The sequence below is a fragment of the Theobroma cacao genome, chromosome 5, assembly GCF_053813885.1.
Source record: "Theobroma cacao isolate CCN51 chromosome 5, ASM5381388v1, whole genome shotgun sequence".
In the NCBI taxonomy this organism is placed as follows: Eukaryota; Viridiplantae; Streptophyta; class Magnoliopsida; order Malvales; family Malvaceae; genus Theobroma; species Theobroma cacao.
The window spans coordinates 42186787-42208762 of NC_142643.1; the positions used below are offsets into that span (position 1 = coordinate 42186787).

Below are 21976 nucleotides of genomic sequence, written 5' to 3' on the forward strand. Positions count from 1 at the left end.
GAGGACATGGGAGACACTTAGATCTGGCATTCAGAAGCTGCTATTGGGTATCCAGCTAAGGTTTGTAAATATTGTTCTGTGTCGACCATAAGTGGGCAAGATTCTCACCTCGCATGGTTACAGGTTTTCATGTAAATCTTCATTTGCTTCTTTATTATTATTATTTGCATTAACAAATTTTGTCAAATTATCACTACGAATCGGACATAAATACATTAATATCAACATGAAATCAACTGTATGTGTACCTGTTCGTTTTGATTATTGATATTTCATTTCCGGGTTCATTTGCCTTTTTTTCAGCCACCATACATCAATGCAATGCATGCCCACTTGCATGTAAATATTGATAATACTAGGGTGCCTGTTCGCCTTATATAAAGCTTCGATTTTCAGCAGTTTTTAGGCACTTGCGATCGCTCTTTCATTGTTTTTATAGCTTAAATGACTCTATCTTTCGTTCTTTTGTTCTTATTTCATAGCAACTTGGATTCAGGTCAGTTGATGGATGGGTTACGTAGGCAGGGTGGGGTTTGCAAGCTCCACGTACATGTTGATAATAGCCTCGACGTGGAGCATAGAAGTAATGTGCAATTTCTGAGCTATTTCTTTCCGTCTTTTACAAGCAACAGATCAAATTCTTCTTTGATCCATTGAACACATTACTTATTATGTTTCACATATATATGGTTTTTTGGAACTTACATGAACTCTATTCCCATCAAATTCATTGTACAACCATTTAAAACTACTTAGGCTTGAGGCTTGAGTGTACATTCATGCTTCTGGGAAATTCTAGGTTTTTCCTTTTTCCCCTGAATTTCAAACTTGATAATTATGTTGATCAGATGCAGCATTTTCCCAAATCCGCACCAAATTCTGAGAAAAATCTTTCTCTCTTGTGAAGATGACAGAGCGGTGGCCAGCATTTGCAATGTTGTTAACCTCCACATCAGGGAATTTCTTCTTAATGTTGTTGCCACACTCCGGTGGAACAGATTTGTCCCTGTTCCCAAGAATTACATGGACTTTTGTTCTTGATTGCATCACGGTTTCCAGGTTTTTGTCCATGAGTTTTACTCCCCTAAACAGCACATTGTGCATGGTATGCCAGCCTGAATGATGGGTGTGCTTTGTCAAGTCTAAAAGCATGAAATCCAGATTCCTGAAAGGCAATAAAGAGAAAATACCAGACTTAGAGCATCTGATTAATGGGTCAAAACTCATCATGACCAACCTATACATTAATAACTAACTTCTGAGTTATTACCTTAATCCAGTGAGTCCATTAATAAGTCTCTCCCAGGTCCTATGGTTTCGGCACATTAATAAACAGACACATCGACCCAAGTGTTCATACCAAGCCATGATGGATGACAGAAACGCTTGTGGCGGCCACAGGCTTTTGGGTGTAACGCAATTCATCACTGTGAATTCCACTCCATCCTTTGAAGGAAAGTAAGGCTGAAACAGAACCCAAATTACAACCAAAATATATATATTCGTTATAGATTAATTTGCTATAATTATTCTTATATATATATATATATATCATTTGTGTACTCACAGGGGCTACAAGGGAAATGGATTTGACAGATTTGGAGTGCTTTGCAGCCAAGGCTAATGCAATTATACAGCCCATAGAGTGAGCAACCAAGTGGAAAGAATCGAATTGAAATGGAGAGATTATAGATTTCTCAATCCATTCCACATGGTCTTTCAGGGTGTATAGACAGTCCCTTGGCTTTGGACTTTGCCCAAATCCCAGAAGATCAACCGCAAACAAGCTGTACTTGCTGTTCGTTGATTCAGATAGCGTTGGGAAAACCGTTTTTGTCCAAAACGAGGAAGAACTGAGAATGCCATGTATGAATATCACCTTCTCCGATGGGTTTCCCTCGGAATCCTTTCGAACGCCTGTTAAAACAAAAGGATTTATGTCAAAATTAATAATTACTATTTATAAACATTTATTTTTGTAAATAATCTGACGGTTGGAATAATTTATTTTTCCAAATAATCATCGCATTTAGATATATATTTCGAAAATTAGTCTTTCAAAACAAAAAATAGTTCGAGAAAATAAAAATGAAAAGTCAGAAGCCGATGTAAAACTTTAATACATTAATAAAATATACAATTTAGGTTATTAAACAAGAAATTTTTTAAAAAGAAAAAAAAGAAGAAGAAAAATTGAGTTAATCCAACAACCACCCGTTTGGTTGAATTAGAGTATATATTATTGTGTTTTAAAATATATTTTGGTCGGTAAGATAGATACTTAATTAATTAATAGTTATGATGAAAGTTCATGTTGCTCAAGCAATATTTGACGTTTACTAATAAAAACAAAATACAGCATAACAGTTCAAATTATCATATGCTTAATTAAAAAATAAAGAATAATTTAAATATTAATTACAATAAATTGATACAAATCAATTGCAAGATTATTGGTTTTAATTTGGTAGCATCGTATTTGTTACAAGGAAAATTCTTATATAATATAAAACTGTATAACTTAAAAATCTAAATTATGTATTGACAAATCTTAATTATGTATATTCATTAATTCTAATCTTATTCATAGTTTAACTCTAATTAACTAACAGTATTACAGTATAACCCTTAATTAGATAATGTAGTCTAAGCAAATAATAATATTGTATAATAACTTTAACAAAATAAGTTATATATCTATTTTAATAATATTAAAGAATATATATATTCCAAAACAAATAAGGAAAAATTCTCAATCCAATCATGTGACAATGGTAATACATATAAGCTAATTTAAATGAAAAAAAACATGATCCTCAACCTGAAGCGTGCAATTACCTTGTGAAGAAGTCTCCTCCACCACAACATAAAGCTTGTGATCATCGGTTTTCATCCAGGAGATGCAAGAATCACATCCACAATCAGACCACCTATGTCCCAAACTATGGACAGCAGCCTTCTTTTGGTTCCTGAAACTATACCCAGATTCAACACCTTTCTGTTGTTTCAACAATTTTTCCACAAATTGAAGCAAAGAAATTAATTCCTTCAATTTCTTTTTCCTCCCATGCAAAGTCTCTGACATCCCAATTTCCTCATTATAAGCACTACCTTTCCCATTGCTCCCATTGATCTCACTCTTGGTTATGCAGTAACATGGCGTGGCCTTCCCTTCAAAGAACTCATCAAGATATTTGTATATGACACAGAAAACTGAGTCAAGAAAGTCGAGATATGAAAACACAACAAAATTTGGGGCAGAGAGGAGGTTTTTGGTGCACTTTCTTGTCCAATTTCTTAGGAAAGTTGAAGTAGACATGGAAAGGAAGCGGGGAGTATGTGAAAACTCAAGGTTGACAAGCCAATGAACATTAAGTCTTTAGCTGGAGATGAAGGACAATTATAAGTGTAAATATAAGTGATAATTAAAAAGGCAAGATGGAAGAGAATGTGAATAAACAATTTAGGTGTATATTTAAAAGAAAAAAAAATTAATAACATTAATAATGATTTGCAATTTGGAATTAATTAAAAAATAAATTAATTAAGACTTTATACATACATGTATTTTCTTATTTAAATATTTAGATTCAAATTTTTTTCTCAATAAAAAAAATTCAGATATGACTCATACATGATTTGTAAAGATCCCTTAATTCCTCAGTCAATCCAATATACAAATTTTGGGCTTGGATATTCTTCTATAATATTGCACGTTGAAGGCGAGCACAACCGATGCAACTGCAAGAGAAACAAACATTTGATGTGACAATAGCTAGGGAGAAAAACAACGAATTAAGTAAATGCATGTATATACATGTAGCTAAGGTAATGGGCATAATTCACATTTTCAATTCAAAAGATATGTTTAAATATTTATATACTTAAGACTCATCATATTTTTTTCTACATTCTATCACATTCAATTGTACAACGTCCTCGTTGCATTGGCTCTTTATTCATAGAAGAGAGACTCTTATATTAGTTTAGATCTATCTCGACCCTTCTATCTCTCATAAGGATCCTATATCAGTGAAGATCTGGATTTACTCTAATACCACTTGTCACAGACTCACATTTTCAATTCAAAAATTATGTCTGATAGGTAGTAGAAGGCTTATGTTTATATGCCCAAAACTATTTTTATCTCTTACTGATGTGAGATCCGTGATATCTACTTTTATGAGTACTGTGTTAAGCGAATTTGGTTACAATAATTGTATTTTGTGTTTTTAATCATGTTTTAATCTATTTAAGACATGTTTAGTTAATTATTTTATTATGTATTTATATAACACATGATCCGTTTATAATCCATTTTATTAGTTGTGTAAACATACCTACTTGGTGACACATTTATGCCCTGATTATGACTTGTTTAAAGCCATATATATATATATATATATATATATATATATATGTAATTTCTTTTTATATGGTTGATAATGACAATGGACTTTATTGTATTTCACGGATATTTTTCTTTGGTTATAATTATTCTTAAGATTATTAATTTTAAATTTGAATAATGAAATCATTTTTTAATTATATGTATTTTATTTAATTGTATTAATCATTTAAATATAAATCGTGTTATATTGTATAAAAAATTTAACCTATTTGTTTAATAAACATGCTAAATGTGTTATGTTGAATTACATATTAATAAGCGTATTTGTATTCGTATTGAGATCATGACATATTTAATTAATCATGTCATATTCGTATTTATCTATATAATTACTAATACTTTATGCTTACACAATACACGATTAAAATACAAGAAATGAATCGACGAATCTAGCTTTAAAATTAAAATGTGAGACCCTCTGCTTATTACAAAAATAAATAACTAATTAAATGCGTGGATTTGAGTTATCTAAGTTTATGTTTTAATCGTTTAAATTATCTCCTTTCCTACTGAATAAAAATAAATGGGATCACCTTTCTTGACATCATTCCATTAACAATTACGCTGTTTAGTCCAAAAGTCCGAAATATTCTAACACTCATAGTGCTAAAAAAAATTGGAATGATTAGATTTTGATGATATTTTTCTATTTGTCTCTATTTTGATCACTTTAAAAAAATGTACCAAATGATTAGATGATAGTGATAACGGGATGATATTAGTTTTCAAAACGTCAATAATACAAGTACTCCAAAGAAAATAAAAAATACTAAGATAACCCTCTTGACATTGATATTTTAACAAAATTATTCTTCAAATTTTCTGTTTTGAAAAAAAAAATGTAAATCATGCCTCTAGTGCAAGCCAACGTTAAGTAGCCAACAAAATTTTTATTTTTTATTATTTTTTTATTATAATATGTTAATATATCATATTAACGTCACGTGATATAAAGTGAAAAGTGATATTTTTACTAATAATAATTTGTCAGTTATTAATTATAAAAATTAATTTGATTTAAAATAAAAATATAAAGACTTGATTGAATATAATAAAAAATAATAATTCAAGAATTTTTTCTTGCAAGGAATAATGGAAATCCATTAATAATATGTGGAGATCTTTTGAAATTCTAAATAATAGACAGATATAACTATTTTTAAAAATAATAAAAGGTATAGAAAAGAAAAACTATTTTAGTAGAAAAATTGAGACCCTCCCAAAAAAAATTCCAATTTGATTATTTTTATTATATGACTAGTGTGATATTTTTTTAAAAAAAAATAATAAAAAAATATTAAATAGTCCAATAAAATAGCAGTTTAAATAATCCGAATAAAACACATTCAACCTTTACATATGAAGCTTGTTTTATTTATATATTATCATTATTTTTATCTCTTTGCTTTTAAATTGGAATTATTTAAAACTTCCTAAAACAATGGGCTAAACATTTTGCTGGTGAAATGCTAGAAAGAAACGTCCTAACTTGTATCTCATAGAAAATAGTATGGCATCTTTCAATTTCCATGCACACAAAAAGATGAATGGTACACCAAATTGGTGAAGGTTTCTTTTTCCTTCTCTAGTAATGAAGTGAAACAAATTAGCCAACAAACAAACATCATGATTGGGTGTTCCAAAAAGAAATTATCATAATATTACCAAAATTGGTTTTCTTTCTTCAGCTTCCATCACTTTCCTTTTTCCCCGGATCTGAGTTCACAGTTGGAAGATTTCTCTGATACTGTTGGGATGTCAACCTCCTCTCCAGTGGTGTTTTCCGCTTGCTAACGACAAACCTATTCACCCCTTTCCTCATAGGCATTATCGACGGGAAATCTTCATCAGGGATCTGGCTAAGCTCTGAAATGTCCTTTATCTGGGCAACACGGCGAAACCACCTCTCTGCTTTGGCCTCCTCCGACATGTCCAATGGATCTGGTTCCTTCACCGCTGAACCTTCCAAACTCTTTCCACTCCAGGTGCTCCTAACATTCTGATCCCCAGATGGTTGAGGTGAACTTCCTGTCAAATTTGTCGTCCTTTTCCTGCTGTCATTAGTTGGGTTTCCACTACTCAAATTATCATTGTTACTCGTTTGGGGATTGATAGAATTCTGGTTTGAATATCCACTGGTCTGTGCCTTAGTTGCTGCATCTCTCCTTCTCTCATTTAAGTTCTCTCCAGAAAGTTTTGAGCTCCAGCTTTGAGTCTCTTGATTTACCTCTGCAACAGACACCTCAGATAACTTCTCAGAATGCTTCTCTGGTGTCACAGAGGTTGAAGTTTCACCAGTTACTTTTGCACTAGAATCTGTTCCCTCAGGCTGCTGCTTATCCTTGTTAGCAAAGTAGCCAGGTGGGAAGGGGACAAAGGGAACATAATTGGTATTGCCAGCTTGCTCCGTTGCTGCTCGCCTCTTGTAAGTAGGAGAAGCCAAAGAACGGTCCTTCTTTCTGCTGACTACAAATCGATTCTCACCTTTGCGCATTGGCATGATATCAGGAAAGTCCTCATCAGGAATTGCATTGGCAAGATCCGTAACATTATGGAGCTCGGCAACCTTCTTAAACCATCTCTGAGATTTTTCAGCTTGTTCTAGCTCTTTATCGCTGCTCTCCTTCTCATTCATTATATTCTCAGAGAGTTGCTGACTTTCTAGAGACTTGCTCAACTCCTCACTCCTAGAAACAGCATCTGTTTGTCCAACTGTATTTGAAACACCAGACTGTTGGTCATTTGATACAGCCTTCTGACTCTCCTGTATCTTTGAAGATTCAGGTTTCTTAGCAAACATATCTGCTGGTAATGGCACATATGGAACATAATTAGAATTGGTTCCTCTAGGATTCCCATCCTGCATAGCAGTAGAAGTAGAAGTAGACACAGGATTTTCTGCTCCACCATTGATACTATCATCATTAGAACCCGAAGTGGTAGATGAACGACCAAGAATCTCATCTAAACTCCGGTTAACTTTTGCATCCAGTGTCTTATTTTCTCCCCCAGTTTGAAAATTGTTATGCTCTGGAATGCCATCATTATCCATGTTTCTTCGGTACTGAGCACTGGCCAACCTCCTCTCCAAAGGTGTTTTCCTTGTACTTACAACAAATCTATTAACACCTTTTCTCAAAGGCATGATTTCAGGAAAATCTTCATCGGCTATGGCACTGCTCATATCAGAAGTACTGTCAAGCTGAGAAACCTTACTAAACCATCGTTGTGCCTTCTCTTCATTGGCAGCTAATCTCCTATCGAGATCAGCCTTATTTGAGGAGTTCCCATTGTTGTATATCATACCCAGCCTGGAGTAGGTATTATCAAGAGAGATTTCTCCAGGACGCTTGCAATCACATCTTAAGCATACTTTATTCCTCCCATAATTAAAAAAATCACATCTGGTATAAAAGGAGTGAATAATTAAAATTCATTGTTTTAATAAGAGAGAGAGAGAACAGAAACAGAGTAAGAAAAGCAATGCTCACTGGGGGCACTCCCACTCTCCACCGGTCAATTGCCTCTTGGGCCGTGCTTCCTCACACTCAAGGCATTTCACATTTCTAGCAAAGTTCATGAAATTACACCTGTGCAAAGCAGGTAAGAATAAAATGCTATTAATCAGAGATAATGACACAAGTTCACAATGATTAAATGGAATGAAATTTCAATGTATGCCACAATTCAAGTATACCACACGGAAAATATGATGAACTGAGCACAGAAAAAGGGGAAAAAACTATAGACTACTTATTAAGATGATAGAAAATGGACGATTCTACCTTGGACAAACCCAGTCACCTCTTTTCATTTCAACATTCTGCCCAAAAGACCTCGGCATTTGTCCATTTCTATCTGGGAGTTGAGTATGTTCATATCCAGGATAGTTTGACACCGCAGAACTGTCACTCAATTTGGCCAACTCACCCAACAAATGTCGGACAGATGATTCAACAAGCTCTCTGTTATAGAGATTGCTTCTCTCTAGGGATGCAGTAACATTGCTTGCATAACTCAATAAATACCTCATCAAATCAACCATGTTTGCTTTATCAACATCCCTGACCTAAAAACTGAATAACACTTAGAAACAAAGAACATTAACTTGAACAATATATACTAGTTTTAAAACTGACCTGAACAGCATCAAAGAAGTAAAGATCTCTAAGTTCACTTTTATTTAATCTCAAAATGAATTTATTCAAAGAGTACATTTCCGGGAGGTCCTAAGATGCAGAAGTCAGCCCTTAGGAACTCTTTCACGTACACTAAACCCTTTATTTCTAGTTGAAAATTTTCTATTCCTCAACAGGTTTTTCCATCCCAAAAATAAAACATGTGCTCTAGCTTCCTGGTTATCAGCTTCTGGCTATAGTTACCGAATCTAGAGAGGATGTTAAAGTTTACAATATGCAGAGAGTTTAACACCAAATTACGCAACCTTACACAGCAATTAACAGCTAAAGTTTTAAACAAATGAAACAGCAAATACCACTTACATTGCTTTCGCCACTCGCAAGAAACAGAGTCAACCTCCTCACGGACTCCTCTCCGTCCTTGAACAAAAACGGGGTCCCATTTTGCACCACCACCTCAATTTCTTTCCTCGAAAGCAATCTGACCATAGAAAGAAATACAGAAAACTCTAAACAACGAGGAAAATCACATTAATTTAAACAAAATGATAATTTTGAAGTTTATTGTTTACCTTAAAATGTCTGTTCTATCATGTGCGAAACCCAAGCACGCATTGAGCACGCCTAGAAACTCCTGCGGGAACTCGGGAGCAGCCGACGCAAACTCGTTGTAAGTATGGGGGGAATTGAAGTAGCCGGCGGTTGAGAGGTTATCGAGGAGAGCGGAGAATTCGGGCCACGGATGGTGGGGTGGAGCCCGTAGGGAGGAGTTAGCTAAATTTGCGGGGGTGGATTGGGTGAGAAAATGGCGGGGGGAATGTTTGAGAAGGAGAAAAGATGAGTTTTTTCTGTTTTTAGTAGTGGGGGCCAAAGGGCAAGATGGAGAAAAGTAGTTGCGTTGGAAGGAGAGGAGGATGCGGTGGCGGGAGAGGCGGAGGAGAGAGGAAGGGGGGCGGTGGTGATGGAGGAAAGGGGAGGAGGGGGAAAGGAGCATTAGGAACCTGCTGCTGCTGCCCATTTTTTTATATTTTATTATTCACTAGTTTTCATTAGGGATGGTGGTGGTGGTGGTGGCACAGAACCGAAAACGGTGGCGGTGATCGGCCTAAAACCCTAGAGAGATATATGGGATTTTACAGTGGTAGAGGGCGAGGGTACTATCTTCTGGCTTCTCTGGCTCTGAAGCCAACACTATTAAGATTTTTTCTTATGTTTGGAAATTAATTTTTTCTTTTTCTCTTTTTTTTGTGTCAGAAGAAAATCTCAGAAACCTTTTTTGAATATTAAAAAATGTATATCATAATTTAATCAATTAATTAGCATTATCATCTCCTATCCTTTTTCTCTTTTAAGACTTTTGTCCTCTTATTTAGTTGTTATTTTTATTTGACTTTCATGAATATAAAAAAAAATTGATTTTAATGAATTTTATATTATTTTTTTAATTTCTTTTATAAATTGCTGATCCATTACTTTTAATAAAAAAAGTAAAAAAGCATAAAAAAAGTAATATCATAATATAAAAGAAAAAGAAATTTGGACATAAAAGAAAAGGAACAAATAAAATGTTATCAAGTGATATGAGCTTTAGATATTCTAAACTCAAATCATCACAACAGATATACATACTAAAAATTCCTTTATTTTGACATCATAAAACTATCAATTCTAATGTGATAAATCAATTAGATTGGATGTTTGGGCCAAATGAACAAGATCCATTACATTTACAGTACCAACCTAATTGAATTTTTACGGCCCAATAAAAAGATGGCATTAATGCCCAACAGGCCAAGTCTTACCAAATGGGCTTCTTACTTAAGTTGTGCTCAACAGCACTACTTGGGCCGATCCTGGATCCAAAATAACAAAAGCCCAATTCTTGCATTTTGCTCTTTACATGAATTTGTCTCATAAAAAGTTTTGGTACATTTGAGGCCAAGCATTTTTATCTTGCTGGAGGAGACGTAAATGATAAGCCGGCTCAAATACAAACTCTCTTCCATCCCTTTCCTCACAATGTTGCCATGTTAGTCCAATAAAATTACCTTCAAATATCTCAAATTAGCATATATGATTATTATAGTAATGTTGATAAAGTGTAAATTTCACCAACATCACTTATGGTTTCTACCTTTTTCACATAACATTCTATGATTTTTTTTTTCTCAATTAGCTTCCTATGAATATGTTTTTTTTTTTTGTTCTCAATTAGCACCTTGTCTATAATTTTTTGTTTCCACAAGTTACCTAATAACATGATCAAGATACACTAAATTCAAACTTGGCCTATTTATTCACACTTAAAGATATTTTTGTATTTTTATTAGATAAAATTAACAACTTAACCTCTTGAAATTATCCACATGGTATTAATCCAAAAAAAAAAAAGAAGATATTCACGTGGTCCACATGGTATTAATTGAAAAAAAAAAAACATAAACAGTGTAAGTACAGTTTTCTCAAAAATTAATCAATTGGTATCAAAGACATTTGAAAGTTTCGTTCCAAGCTGACAATTCTTAATTAGAGATTGTAAATTCAGATAGTTGTTTCACATATTTTGATGGTGAAAAATGTGTCTACTTGCAATAGCCAAAGGCATCAAAATATTCTTATTTACATTTGGAAAAGAAGCCAAACGCCTGACATTCTTTTTTATTCTTTAAAAAGTAAATAATAAAAGTAAAGCATGCGTCAAAGCTACTGTTAAGTTATTGTTTAATGTTTATGGCAATAATTTGATGTTGCTTGCAGAAAAAGTACCAATCAGACCCATAAATTCTTTGCTCTAGCCCATCTTAATGAATTAGGAAATTGACCTCTTTTCTCTTTTGTTGGTAAAAGTCCAATTGTGATTGAAGAAATTTAGGACTAAATGTCTTGTGGCCTGCGTCTAAATTTGTTTGCTTTTGGTGGGTTTTAGTCATTTAAAAGGAACTGTAAAAGTAATCATCATTTACTGGTGTAACAATGGTCTGTTAAAAAGGGTTTAGGAGTCAATGATGACTGCTTGGTTAATTAATTTACTATGAAAGACATAAGTTAGATTAATTGAACCTATACTTATAGCTTCATTTTTAAACTACCGTTGGTATCACATAAACTAACTCCAAGTTGCATTGCCCTTCAAAATTTGTCAAGATCCATTCCCCTTAGTTACAAAAGACAATTAGAATGTGAACTTTGTGTGACTTTTTTTTTTAAATCACAGCAAGGAAAATGAGGAGATATTTACATTCTCTATTGAATGGGCAATCAATTGATGTGATTGTCTCAAGCCTTGACCATAAAAGCTTTTAAAATGTTAGAAATTCAATGATAAGAGCTTAAAGAAACAAGTTGTGTATTATTCTTCTACTTTATTGAACCTAAATATTTGATTCAATATACACGTTAGAAAATCGATGTAAAAAGGGATTTAGAGGACGAATTTGTCAATAAAAATGAGAGAGTAAATACCAAAACTAGGCCTGGTTACAATTCCTGCACCAGAAAAACCTTGTCTGGGAAAATTGAAGCATAATGACTTTGGAGAATTTGTAATTTGAATTGCTAGACTTTTTGGACAAAGTCCAGATGTGGTACATTATTTGTCAAGATCCATTCCCTTACCTGCAAAGACAAAGACCTCAAGAGAGTGATATATACAGAAAGAAGATGAATCCAATTATAGCAATTTAACTGCTCCTGGAAAAAAAAAATTCTTTTGATTTGATAAACCCATTCATTATCAGAATGTTTTACACCATTTTGTCAAGATCCATTCCCCCGAATGCTAACAGACAACAAAATTAAGTATGTACTTTTATGACCTGTTGTAGTCATGGAGGAAAAATTGAAGAGATCAGAGGGTACAAAATCTGAACCAAGTTATCAATGTGTTCATTTAACTGCTCTGGGGAAGAAATTCTTTTTTTCTTTTTTTTTTCCTGTGGCAAAGGGTTGTTTTCTGAGGTTGATGTTTCTCTAACTGTGTACTACATTTGCTGGACATTTTTCCATCATCTTCAATTATTGCCTTGCCCTTTTTCAAGATCCATTCCCTTGGTTGCTAACTGACAAACTCATTGAGGATTTTGAAACCTGGTTATAATCACACTCGGAAGAAAAAAAAGAGAGGTTAACAAGATTTACATCATGTTATATTATGAATTTATTAGGTTAAAAAAAAATAGTTCAAAGCATGCAAGAAAGTCAATGATCTTGATAGTGAAAGTTTCCAACTGTCTAAAACAAGTTCATTATAATCTTAATATTTAAAATTTTGCCTCCTTTTATTGTTCCTTTTAAGATATTGGCATCTGATTATGAGTTAGGTCATCGAAGTCATTAAAATATATACTTATCGCGATAATAAAATAAAAAAAATCAATACTTTTTTGAATGATATAAAGTCACTTTGATGTAATTTTTTTAATATAAAAATGAGAATTCAAATATGATATTTTAAAAAAAAGACAAGTCGTACACTTTTGATCTAATTAAGTGTTTAATCGCACATTAACGTTAATCATTCTTAAAACTCAAAAATCATGCCTTGTTATGTAATTATCTGTTCTTACTTGATCATCATCAAATTTTCCTTCATACTCATACACCACCTTCCACTTAGAAATCCATTTAAAGGAAGGGAAAGGAGGAGGATATCTTTGTTCAAAATAGTGTCTCTTCAACAGAAGAAAATGTGTTAATTATGGAAGACGAGAGTTCTAGTTGTTTTGGGAAACTTGTCATTGGGTTTTGCTTCCCTTAAATTAAAAAGGTACGTATATAAAGCTTCTTATCACTAAAGAACCTAACATAGTCAAATAAAGAAGCAAAAACAGTGATATCCCCCTCAAAGCAATTCCTTTAATTGTCAACAAAGGCTGCGGTTTCATCTTCTCTTTTGGCTACAACAGGGGACAACTCCAACTAATCTTCAGAAAGTGTCACAAACACTTAAGAAAAAAAAATGGCCGCCCCCTCACATCACTTTTTTTTATGGTAGTCCTAATTTGTTTGAGTGAAGTTGGGTTAGTTAAAATTTTTGGACCTATTAAATTTTTTTTGTCTTTTGAGTTAGGCCAAGGTTGCATTCAAGATCACAAAGAACAAGAAAGATTTCAGAAATCCTTGGTGAGTTGGGCGACATTCGCCCTTTTCTTTTATTTCATTTTGCATGCTAAAATGATTTTTGCCCCTAGACTATATGTTTCACATTTAATTCGATTGGAACTTGAAAACATATAACATTTCATAAAGATAAGTCGCGGGTGTCCTTAACCAATATAAATTTTGAAAATGACTTTAACAGACAAATGCTCATAGTTGGCTTAATAATGATTTTCGCAATCAAAGCTTAAGATTTAGGAACTGAATTCCTTTCCTCCTCTTTCTGCCTTATCCATATATTAGATATGGAAATACCTTAGAGTTGCATATGGTGGTTATTAAGAGCTTTTATGCAATTAATTAATATGGTTTATGGGCCTAAAATAAGTCCATGGCTAGCCTTGGTTTATATTAAGCTTTTGGGTCCTGTGAAGATTTTTATATTTATGAGTTTAGATTGTAATACCACCAAAGCACCGATTTTTTATTTGAAACATCTACATTCTGATCCCATTTTTCTCCATTATTTTGTACTTTTATTTGTATGTAAGAATATGTATCTATCCAATACGAATTAATCTTCTCATTTATTATTAATCTCATTTCCTTCCTATTTGTCTTAAAATTTAAATATATAATTTTCAAGATAAAATTTCTAATTCCAACTGATTAAATTATTATTTTAATTACACTTAAATATTTAACTCATTAATTAATATTTAATTTAGACTTCAATATTGATCATAACAACTCCAACGCGACGTTTGTTACTCTTTTTAAAAAAATATATAAAAGGTTTGAGTTTTTACTCTTGATTGTAAGTGTCCATGGGGAAGGTTGAGTTGGATTAATTCCGATTGAGATCTTGATAACGTAAATTGAGATTTGAGTTCAACTCAACTCGATCCGTCTATTAAAGTGAAATTTATTATTAAAATATTTTAAAATTAAACATTTTTCTATTAACATAATAATGTTATTGAATCAGGTTCAAGATTAAAAATATCATGTCCAACACCACGCCCCAGTCAAACTTGATAGGCAACCTGACGCAAATCAGACCTGAAAAGCAATTCGGTCCGTGGACACCTCTAACCTTGATCCTCTCTGTATCCTTTAAAAGAACTTCAGAATTGATGAATGAATTATGCGACTTTAGATCTGATATCTAGAGAGGCTAATAATTAACATCTTGAATAGAAAAAAAAAAACATGCGTAAATTAACCTACAGTCGGAAACTGTGGAAGTGCAAATCATCCCCACCCACATAGTGACATGAAGAAAAAGATACATGAACGAGGCAAAATAACGAATCGAGTCAACATGAAAAAAGAGAAAAAAGGGTTTAAATGTTGACTAATTGTACATTAACACATATTATTCCAACCCCACAAATTAACAAGATCAAATTGAGGTCTTGTATCACGTATATAGACAAATGCTATAAAAGGGGACCACTTAATTATCAATTGACGCATGTTAAATTTTCCAAAGTTTCCATGATAAGATGAAAAGTCGATCCATGTTGATTGATACATTCTTCCCAATGGGGACATGGAAAATGCGATTTATGATACCGATTAACAAGTAACTACCATGATAGTGACTGCTCTTGTTGGTGTAATCTCCTTTGTTACTGCCATCCAAATATATAATTTATTAATGGAATAATCAGCCGACAAATTAATTTCAAGGGTTTAAACTAGAGAGGGAGAGTATTAATTAATTTCATAGGCATATATAGAATGATGCTTAGTTAGGTCATATATATGGGTAACTCCGCCAACACATGGTGCTAAGAGTTCCATCATTTGGCTTCATGGGAAAATGCACATTATCTTATCAACATCTCCGACCTAAATTTGAATGATTGTCTATTAGCTAAGCTGATTCTTTTGTTTCTTTTAATTAAGGTAGTCTTGGAAATGCAGCAATTTTAATCAGAGGTTTGGGATGGAAAACAAAACAAAAGAGTTAAAAAACCAATATCTTGGTTGTTATCTTTAGGCCTAATTAACAACTATGAATACTGCAAATATGCATTGAAGTCAGCATCTGAATCTATCCATATGTAATTTGATTCTCTTTGCTTCTTATAGGAAAATTTGTTGTTTTTCTATAGGTTTATTAATTTATTAGGTGATTTTTTTTTTTTTGTTTTGATCGGATTTGGCTCGAAATTTGGATCCATGTGATTTGTTTTTACCTAAGAATTAACTTTAACTATTATTTGATTAGGAAAGATATTCATGTTATCGAGATCGATTACTCCTATAATTTCTTTCTTAATTTTGATTGTTCGTCGCTCTTGCTTCCAAAGGATAACAGTCTGGTTATCCTCAGTTACCGGAGTACTTACTAAGCTTAGATTGTTCAACTCTGATTTATCTACCACCAAAGTGACACTTACAAAGCAATTGTCCCTCCAGATGTTTGAGATGACCAAAGGATTTAGATTTTTCTTTTTCTTGTTTAATTTTACCATTTACTAACTAATAATTCTATGAGCTCGAATATATTACCATTTAAATAATTACGAAATCTTGATATAATAATAACATTAATTTCAATTACATATAATAATACTAAAACATTTTTATGTTAGATTGATGATTATTATTTTTTGGTAAAAATTTATTAATTATAATTAAACTTGTACATAGTTATAACAATATCATGTCAAAGTTTAAAGTTATTAGGACGAAACAAACAACAAAAGGAAACTAAACTATTTAAGGTTCATAGCACATAGTCTATTTATTTCCAACTTTTCTTTCAATTGTCACACTAAAATGTACAAGAAAGAATATATATGTATAGGAAAATCACAGTATATATCCAATTAATAATTTGTCACCATATATATTTGTCCATATTATATATAATATATATAAACACTTAACTTACGATCAAAATCCTAATTATTAATTAGCTACATTGACTATATATAATTTTTTTTTATTTTTATTCATATAATATAAAAACGACATATTACATCTCAAATAAATTTTCTGTCTGTGCACGCATGTTTGCAAATATACGACGACGGAGGAAATAACAACCCACCTTCACGATGGAGACGACCTTGGATATGCCACATGAGATTTGTCTCATCAATGAGTGAACCAACGATGTCAAAACATATAACACATAATTAAAATATCGACTCTCTTTCACTATAGGTGTGGGTTTGGTTAACCCTACCGATTCCACCCAAAAAATTTTCCTAATGATTCAATACACTTTTTGGCTTCTGGTCTCTTTAGGGTCAAAAACGTTATTGTCCAATGCATGCAACAAAACAAGGGTCAGCAATCAACCATGGAGAGAAAATTCTTTTGAAAAATAAAGGAAAAAAAGAGGGAAAAGCAAGACAAAAGAATATATGGTGGGACACAAAATTAAGATTGTGACTCACAAAAAACTTTGCTAACGGCATAAGAGTATTAAATTATGGTTGAAGTCATTTTCCTTTCTCGTTAATTTGTTCTTTTTCCATTTTGTTTTATCATAACCTTGTATTATAAGTTCTTAGAACAAAGTTAATTATTAGGTTTAGTCAAATTATCATTTAGGATTCGAGACATCGAGTGGTCATCGTGTTTAGCTTTGTTAACTAAGATAATGTTTGTTAGTTATATGTTATATAAGTTAATGACAATATCAATGAAATTAATTTGTATACGAGGATTATTTTTTTTTTGTCGATATTCGTATGGTTAAGAAAAAGTAATAATATTAAGGTAAAACCAAGACCAAGTAACATTGTTGCACATCTATGGAGGCTTTTAACATTGCTTGTTTAATCATATACATAACTTTTAACCGTACAATCTCTTCCTCTTCCTCAGTGGACGAGAGATTGCTCGCTGGAACAACAGTCACTTCGGAGACAAACCCAAAGCCCTCCCACCTTCAATGATGCACATACTAAAATGATTTTTTTTCCCCTTGTTTGATTGAAAAGTTTGTTGTTATAGGCAAGTCTTACCACCCAATATTCCTTTTAGAAAAGGGTCAATCAAATAAAGTTGTAAAACTACAGGCGATGCTTTTCTCAGCTCCTCTTTCAACAAAGGCTGCATTTTATGTCCTGTTGTGCTTCAAAAAAGAAGCAAGACCTAACTAAAAATACCAAGTGTCATCTCATCATAAAATTTTCCTTGGATTGTTACACCCAAAAAACCCACGTTTTTTGTTCTGATTATTAATGGTGATGTTCACTATATTGTTTTCTTGTTTATTTGATGTATCAATGTTCTAACACAATCTCCAATCCATCGGCTACTGTCTCCATTGATGTTTCTCCTTTGTTTTAGTTTGAGTTTTTTTATTAGATTGCCAATCTTAGGTGATTTTCTTGCCGACAGTTTGAGAGTTTCAATTAAACCCACTTGAATCATACCACTTAGGCTTAGTTGGTGCTAATTAAAAATGGAGCCAAATTGATCTCCTCTTGAAGCTGGTAGAATCAATGAATTTGATACAAATACTTGCACTTGGAAATACGTTTCACATCAAAAAAATATTAAGATTCATCTTTTTTTGAAATATATAAATTCAAACCTTAAGCCTTGATTCTCTTAAAATATAAATTAAAATTGATAAATTATTTTTGTATTATTATAATTCACATCCGTCGTCACTCTCGATAATTAATTACTCTAAAATTAAAATTTAAACCTAATATTTTAAAAAAACTTTTGATTTATTAAAAAATTTAATTAATTTTTTTATTCTTACATTGAATCAAATTATTATTATATTTTTATTTCGAATCAAATAAATTTTCATGATTAATCATTGATTAATTATTATTAATTAAAATATTATTTATTGTTATATACTTATATAATATTGACATGATATTGATATAAAAAATAAAAAATTTTTATATAACTATGTCTTTATATCACATCAATATATCATGTCACATTCAATGTGATATATCAACGTGTCATATAAGCAGTATGTGACATAAAATAATAAATAATATTTTGATTAATAATAAATAATTAATAATTAATTATAAAAATTTATTTAATTAAAAATAAAAATATAAAAAATTGATTGAACATAATAAAAAAATAACTTCTTGAAATTACTTATGGGTAAAAATCAATTGTTTGTATTTAAAAAAAAAAAAAAGCAATTGCTGTACTTTTTACTCTTTTCAACATAAGGGTAATTCAGTCTTTTTAATGAAGCACCAGGAGAGATGGGCCCAGCGAGTCCAAATCCTAGTTAAGGTCTCTCCCAGCTTTTGCTCACCTAAAAATCGTTACTACGGGTTTCTCTCTTCCCTTTGCAACAACAACCTGCACATCGACCGTACACGTGTTCGACGAAGATGGAGCCGCACGTGTAACAGACTTTGGAATCGTTTCGTCATCGAAGCCCCTCGTAAAACTCCAAAATTTCAAAACGGTTTCCACAAAGGGACAAAATCCATGCACGAGCCCAAGCCACTCACGCCAACAACACACAAAGTAACTCAAAGCAACTTTGAGCATAATGACAAAACATTTTGACAAAAGCAACTCTCTTTTTACGTTACAAATAAATAAATACAATACACCATTAATTATTTTATTTAGTTTTATTTTTTAAAATGATATATATATATATAGTATATAAATGAAAATAATATTGGTTGACAAGAGTTAAACGTGTGTATTGTAACTGTTCAATCCACTGCTTTTTCGTCTAACACATTAATGTGCACGAGAGTAACGTACGTGTGTTTATGTTCAGGTTTTCAATTACATAATCATAATTCTATGATTGCTTCTTTTTTTTTTTTTTTATACCATGAAACTAATAGATTTTAATTGGATAAAATTGAAGATTGAGTTAGGTAATTTTATTAAATCATTAAAGACTATTCCACATTCTACAAAATGATTATTCTGTAAATCAAATAAAATATAAGATGGTAATAAAAAATTTCATTTTTTTCAAACAAACATGACATGCAGAGATAAAAAATAAATAAATAAATGAGAATAGTTATTGAGTATGGTCGTTGACTAACTGCTCAGTTTAAATGGTTACATCATAAAGTCGATAATTATATAATAATATTTTTTTTATAAAAATATTTTAATTTTAGAGGTTGTGATATATTCCTTGAAATAATAGAGTAAGTTGTTGAAACAGAAACAGAGTTTGCTCTTCTACTCACGCGTGTGCACATTGCGATACATGTAACGTACAGTAACGTACCCAGGAGGCCCTATTATTTTATGAGTGGTTGCTTTTTTTGAGCATTGGGGCTTGGTTTTATGTGGGATAGGGGGGGTTGGTTCCTTTCCCTGCCTTCTGTTACTGAGATTCGGGGCAATGAAAACGAGATCTTTCTTTCACTCACTTTATCTTTTCTGATTTGAACTTTTCTTTGTATCAGACCCCTGCTTTCCCTTTGTTTTTTTTTTTTTTTTTTGGTTTTCTTATATATTTTCTTCTTTCACTTAAAAAATGAAAAAATAAATAAATAAAAGGAGCTGTGGGTGCGGGTGTATATATAGTTCATCTCCATGTTCCCTGAGATTGTAATCATGAGTTGTGGGCCGTCCATTGTACAGAAGTCATTATATAAGTTAGCAAGTTATTAGTATTTTGCTTTATATATATATAAAGAATTTTTATTATAAATAACAAAAAAAATATGGAGTAGTTAAGTGCTGTAATAAATATATAATCATTTATGTCACTTGGACTAAAGTACATAAGAAAAAAGAGCAGCAGGGTTTAGTTCCCTAATTCCCCTTCCACTCCAGAAAGCAAAACTTAACGTGAGCAATTGGTATAATGGCCTCACATATGATATATTGTACTTGCAAGTTTGGGTTATCTTTCCCTTTCCTTCTCTTTGGCCTCACAGCATAGCATGAAGAATTTTGCTAAATAAGGAAAAAGATGAGATTTGCGTGTGATCGAGAGTGATGATGATGATGATAAAAAAAAAAAAAAAAAAAAAGAGAGGAAAATTTATATTTGTTGGCAGGGAATAATGTTATTAGTATTAGTAGCTCCTAGTATTTATTTGGTTTTGCTGTCTCCCCTAAGACCCCGCAATGATCTCTTCCACAGTCAAACAAGCAAAAAAAACCCATCATTACTTTTGAACAACAGAACAAAGTCTCTCTAATACGTTACAACCTAATTGGCACAGGCATTTTTCTTGTGACAGAGGTTCCTCATGCATGCATGATAAGTGTGATAGCTTTCTCCATTTAGAACAAAGATTATTAACTCCACTACTTTACTAGCTACTTGTTTTAGTTAGTCTTGGTTTTTCAACTTTTGCTTTCTGGATACTAATTAGGGTCATTGCAATTTAGGTTTCATACAATTATTATACTCATTTAATAAATTAAAATAGGGGGGCGTAACTTGTTTTAGGTACTTTAATTTCTATTATTTTGATTTAAATCATAGGGACTTTAATTATATTCTTGTAAAGGAAGGCAATGTGTATTAATTAACTCAATTTACATATCCTCCTAGATCATTAATTTTGCCTCCTAATTCATGTTAGTTTCCCACCACACCCTTTGCCCTGATTCCCCACTTTGTATTTAGTCCCAACTTTGATAGTGGAAACTTATTCATTATTAATTTTTCTAATTAATAAATCATATCACATAATTATATATGTTCCTTTCTTGACCTATATATATGAATCATGAATGCAACTATCCATGTTACAAATAGTAAATCCACTAAGAATTTTCTCCAAAGAAGAAAATGGTTTTTAGGTCTAGATGCATTTCAATTGGCATGCGTACTATAACTTGATCTCATGACCGATAGTCACCATCCTCTTTAATTTGCTCTCCTCATCCTTTTCCCTTTGCCACCCAACTTTTCTACCTCATGCTAACCATTCACACCAGACACATTGCAAGTTGAATTTGAATCTCCTCTGCAAATTTAATGGGTTACACTTTATCCATTAATGGAAATAAAAAAGAGGGAGAAGGAAATTGCATAGTTTAAGAAAAGAATAATAACATTGTTCAAACCATCTTAGGTAGTCAGTCATAGTACATGTGTCATGCATGTATATGCATGATTTCAATGTTTGTTTATTAATCAGATCAAAGCCAATATATGGGCAAAATAATCATTCAGTAAATATAAACTACTCAACTTTTTAATGGAAAATATATAATATTTATGAAAGCATAAAAGTGGGACAATGATTTCAATAGTCAAAAAGATTCAAAAGATAAAAGAATATAATAACTGTTAATCTTTTATAGGTTAGCTAACGGAACATTGCCTGAGAAAAAGTATACAAATTATAATTAAAGTCACCTAAAA

At 32.0% G+C, this 21976-nt stretch overlaps 2 protein-coding genes across 2 annotated transcripts; both read right to left on the reverse strand.

Moving 5' to 3' along the window:
• Positions 1-741: 741 nt before the first annotated feature.
• On the reverse strand, positions 742-3319 carry LOC108662015 (putative lysophospholipase BODYGUARD 4). The gene is made up of 4 exons (XM_018121036.2): positions 2839-3319; positions 1568-1917; positions 1271-1464; positions 742-1165 (listed from the first exon to the last, which is right to left on the reverse strand). Exons 1-4 carry the CDS (start codon positions 3317-3319, stop codon positions 823-825), a joined length of 1368 nt encoding a protein of 455 aa, XP_017976525.2. The 3' UTR covers positions 742-822.
• A 2570-nt stretch (positions 3320-5889) lies between these two features.
• VAR3 (zinc finger (Ran-binding) family protein) lies at positions 5890-9751 on the reverse strand. Its single transcript, XM_018121953.2, has 5 exons — positions 9123-9751; positions 8914-9031; positions 8197-8480; positions 7903-8001; positions 5890-7815 (listed from the first exon to the last, which is right to left on the reverse strand). The coding sequence occupies exons 1-5, from the start codon at positions 9566-9568 to the stop codon at positions 6096-6098; spliced, it is 2667 nt and encodes an 888-aa protein (XP_017977442.2). The 5' UTR covers positions 9569-9751; the 3' UTR covers positions 5890-6095.
• Between the last annotated feature and the right edge of the window lie 12225 nt (positions 9752-21976).

Bases quoted from the DNA above. Each gene is read 5' to 3' on its own strand.
- LOC108662015 (XM_018121036.2), bottom strand. From the start codon at position 3,319: ATGTCTACTTCAACTTTCCTAAGAAATTGGACAAGAAAGTGCACCAAA. The intron at 1,918-2,838 runs GTAATTGCACGC...TTGTTTTAACAG, and splicing joins GGAGGAGACTTCTTCACAAG to GCGTTCGAAAGGATTCCGAG. The intron at 1,166-1,270 runs GTAATAACTCAG...ATTGCCTTTCAG, and splicing joins AATGGACTCACTGGATTAAG to GAATCTGGATTTCATGCTTT.
- VAR3 (XM_018121953.2), bottom strand. From the start codon at position 9,568: ATGGGCAGCAGCAGCAGGTTCCTAATGCTCCTTTCCCCCTCCTCCCCT. The intron at 8,481-8,913 runs GTAAGTGGTATT...TTCAGTTTTTAG, and splicing joins TTGCGAGTGGCGAAAGCAAT to GTCAGGGATGTTGATAAAGC. The intron at 7,816-7,902 runs GTGAGCATTGCT...CTTTTATACCAG, and splicing joins GGAGAGTGGGAGTGCCCCCA to ATGTGATTTTTTTAATTATG.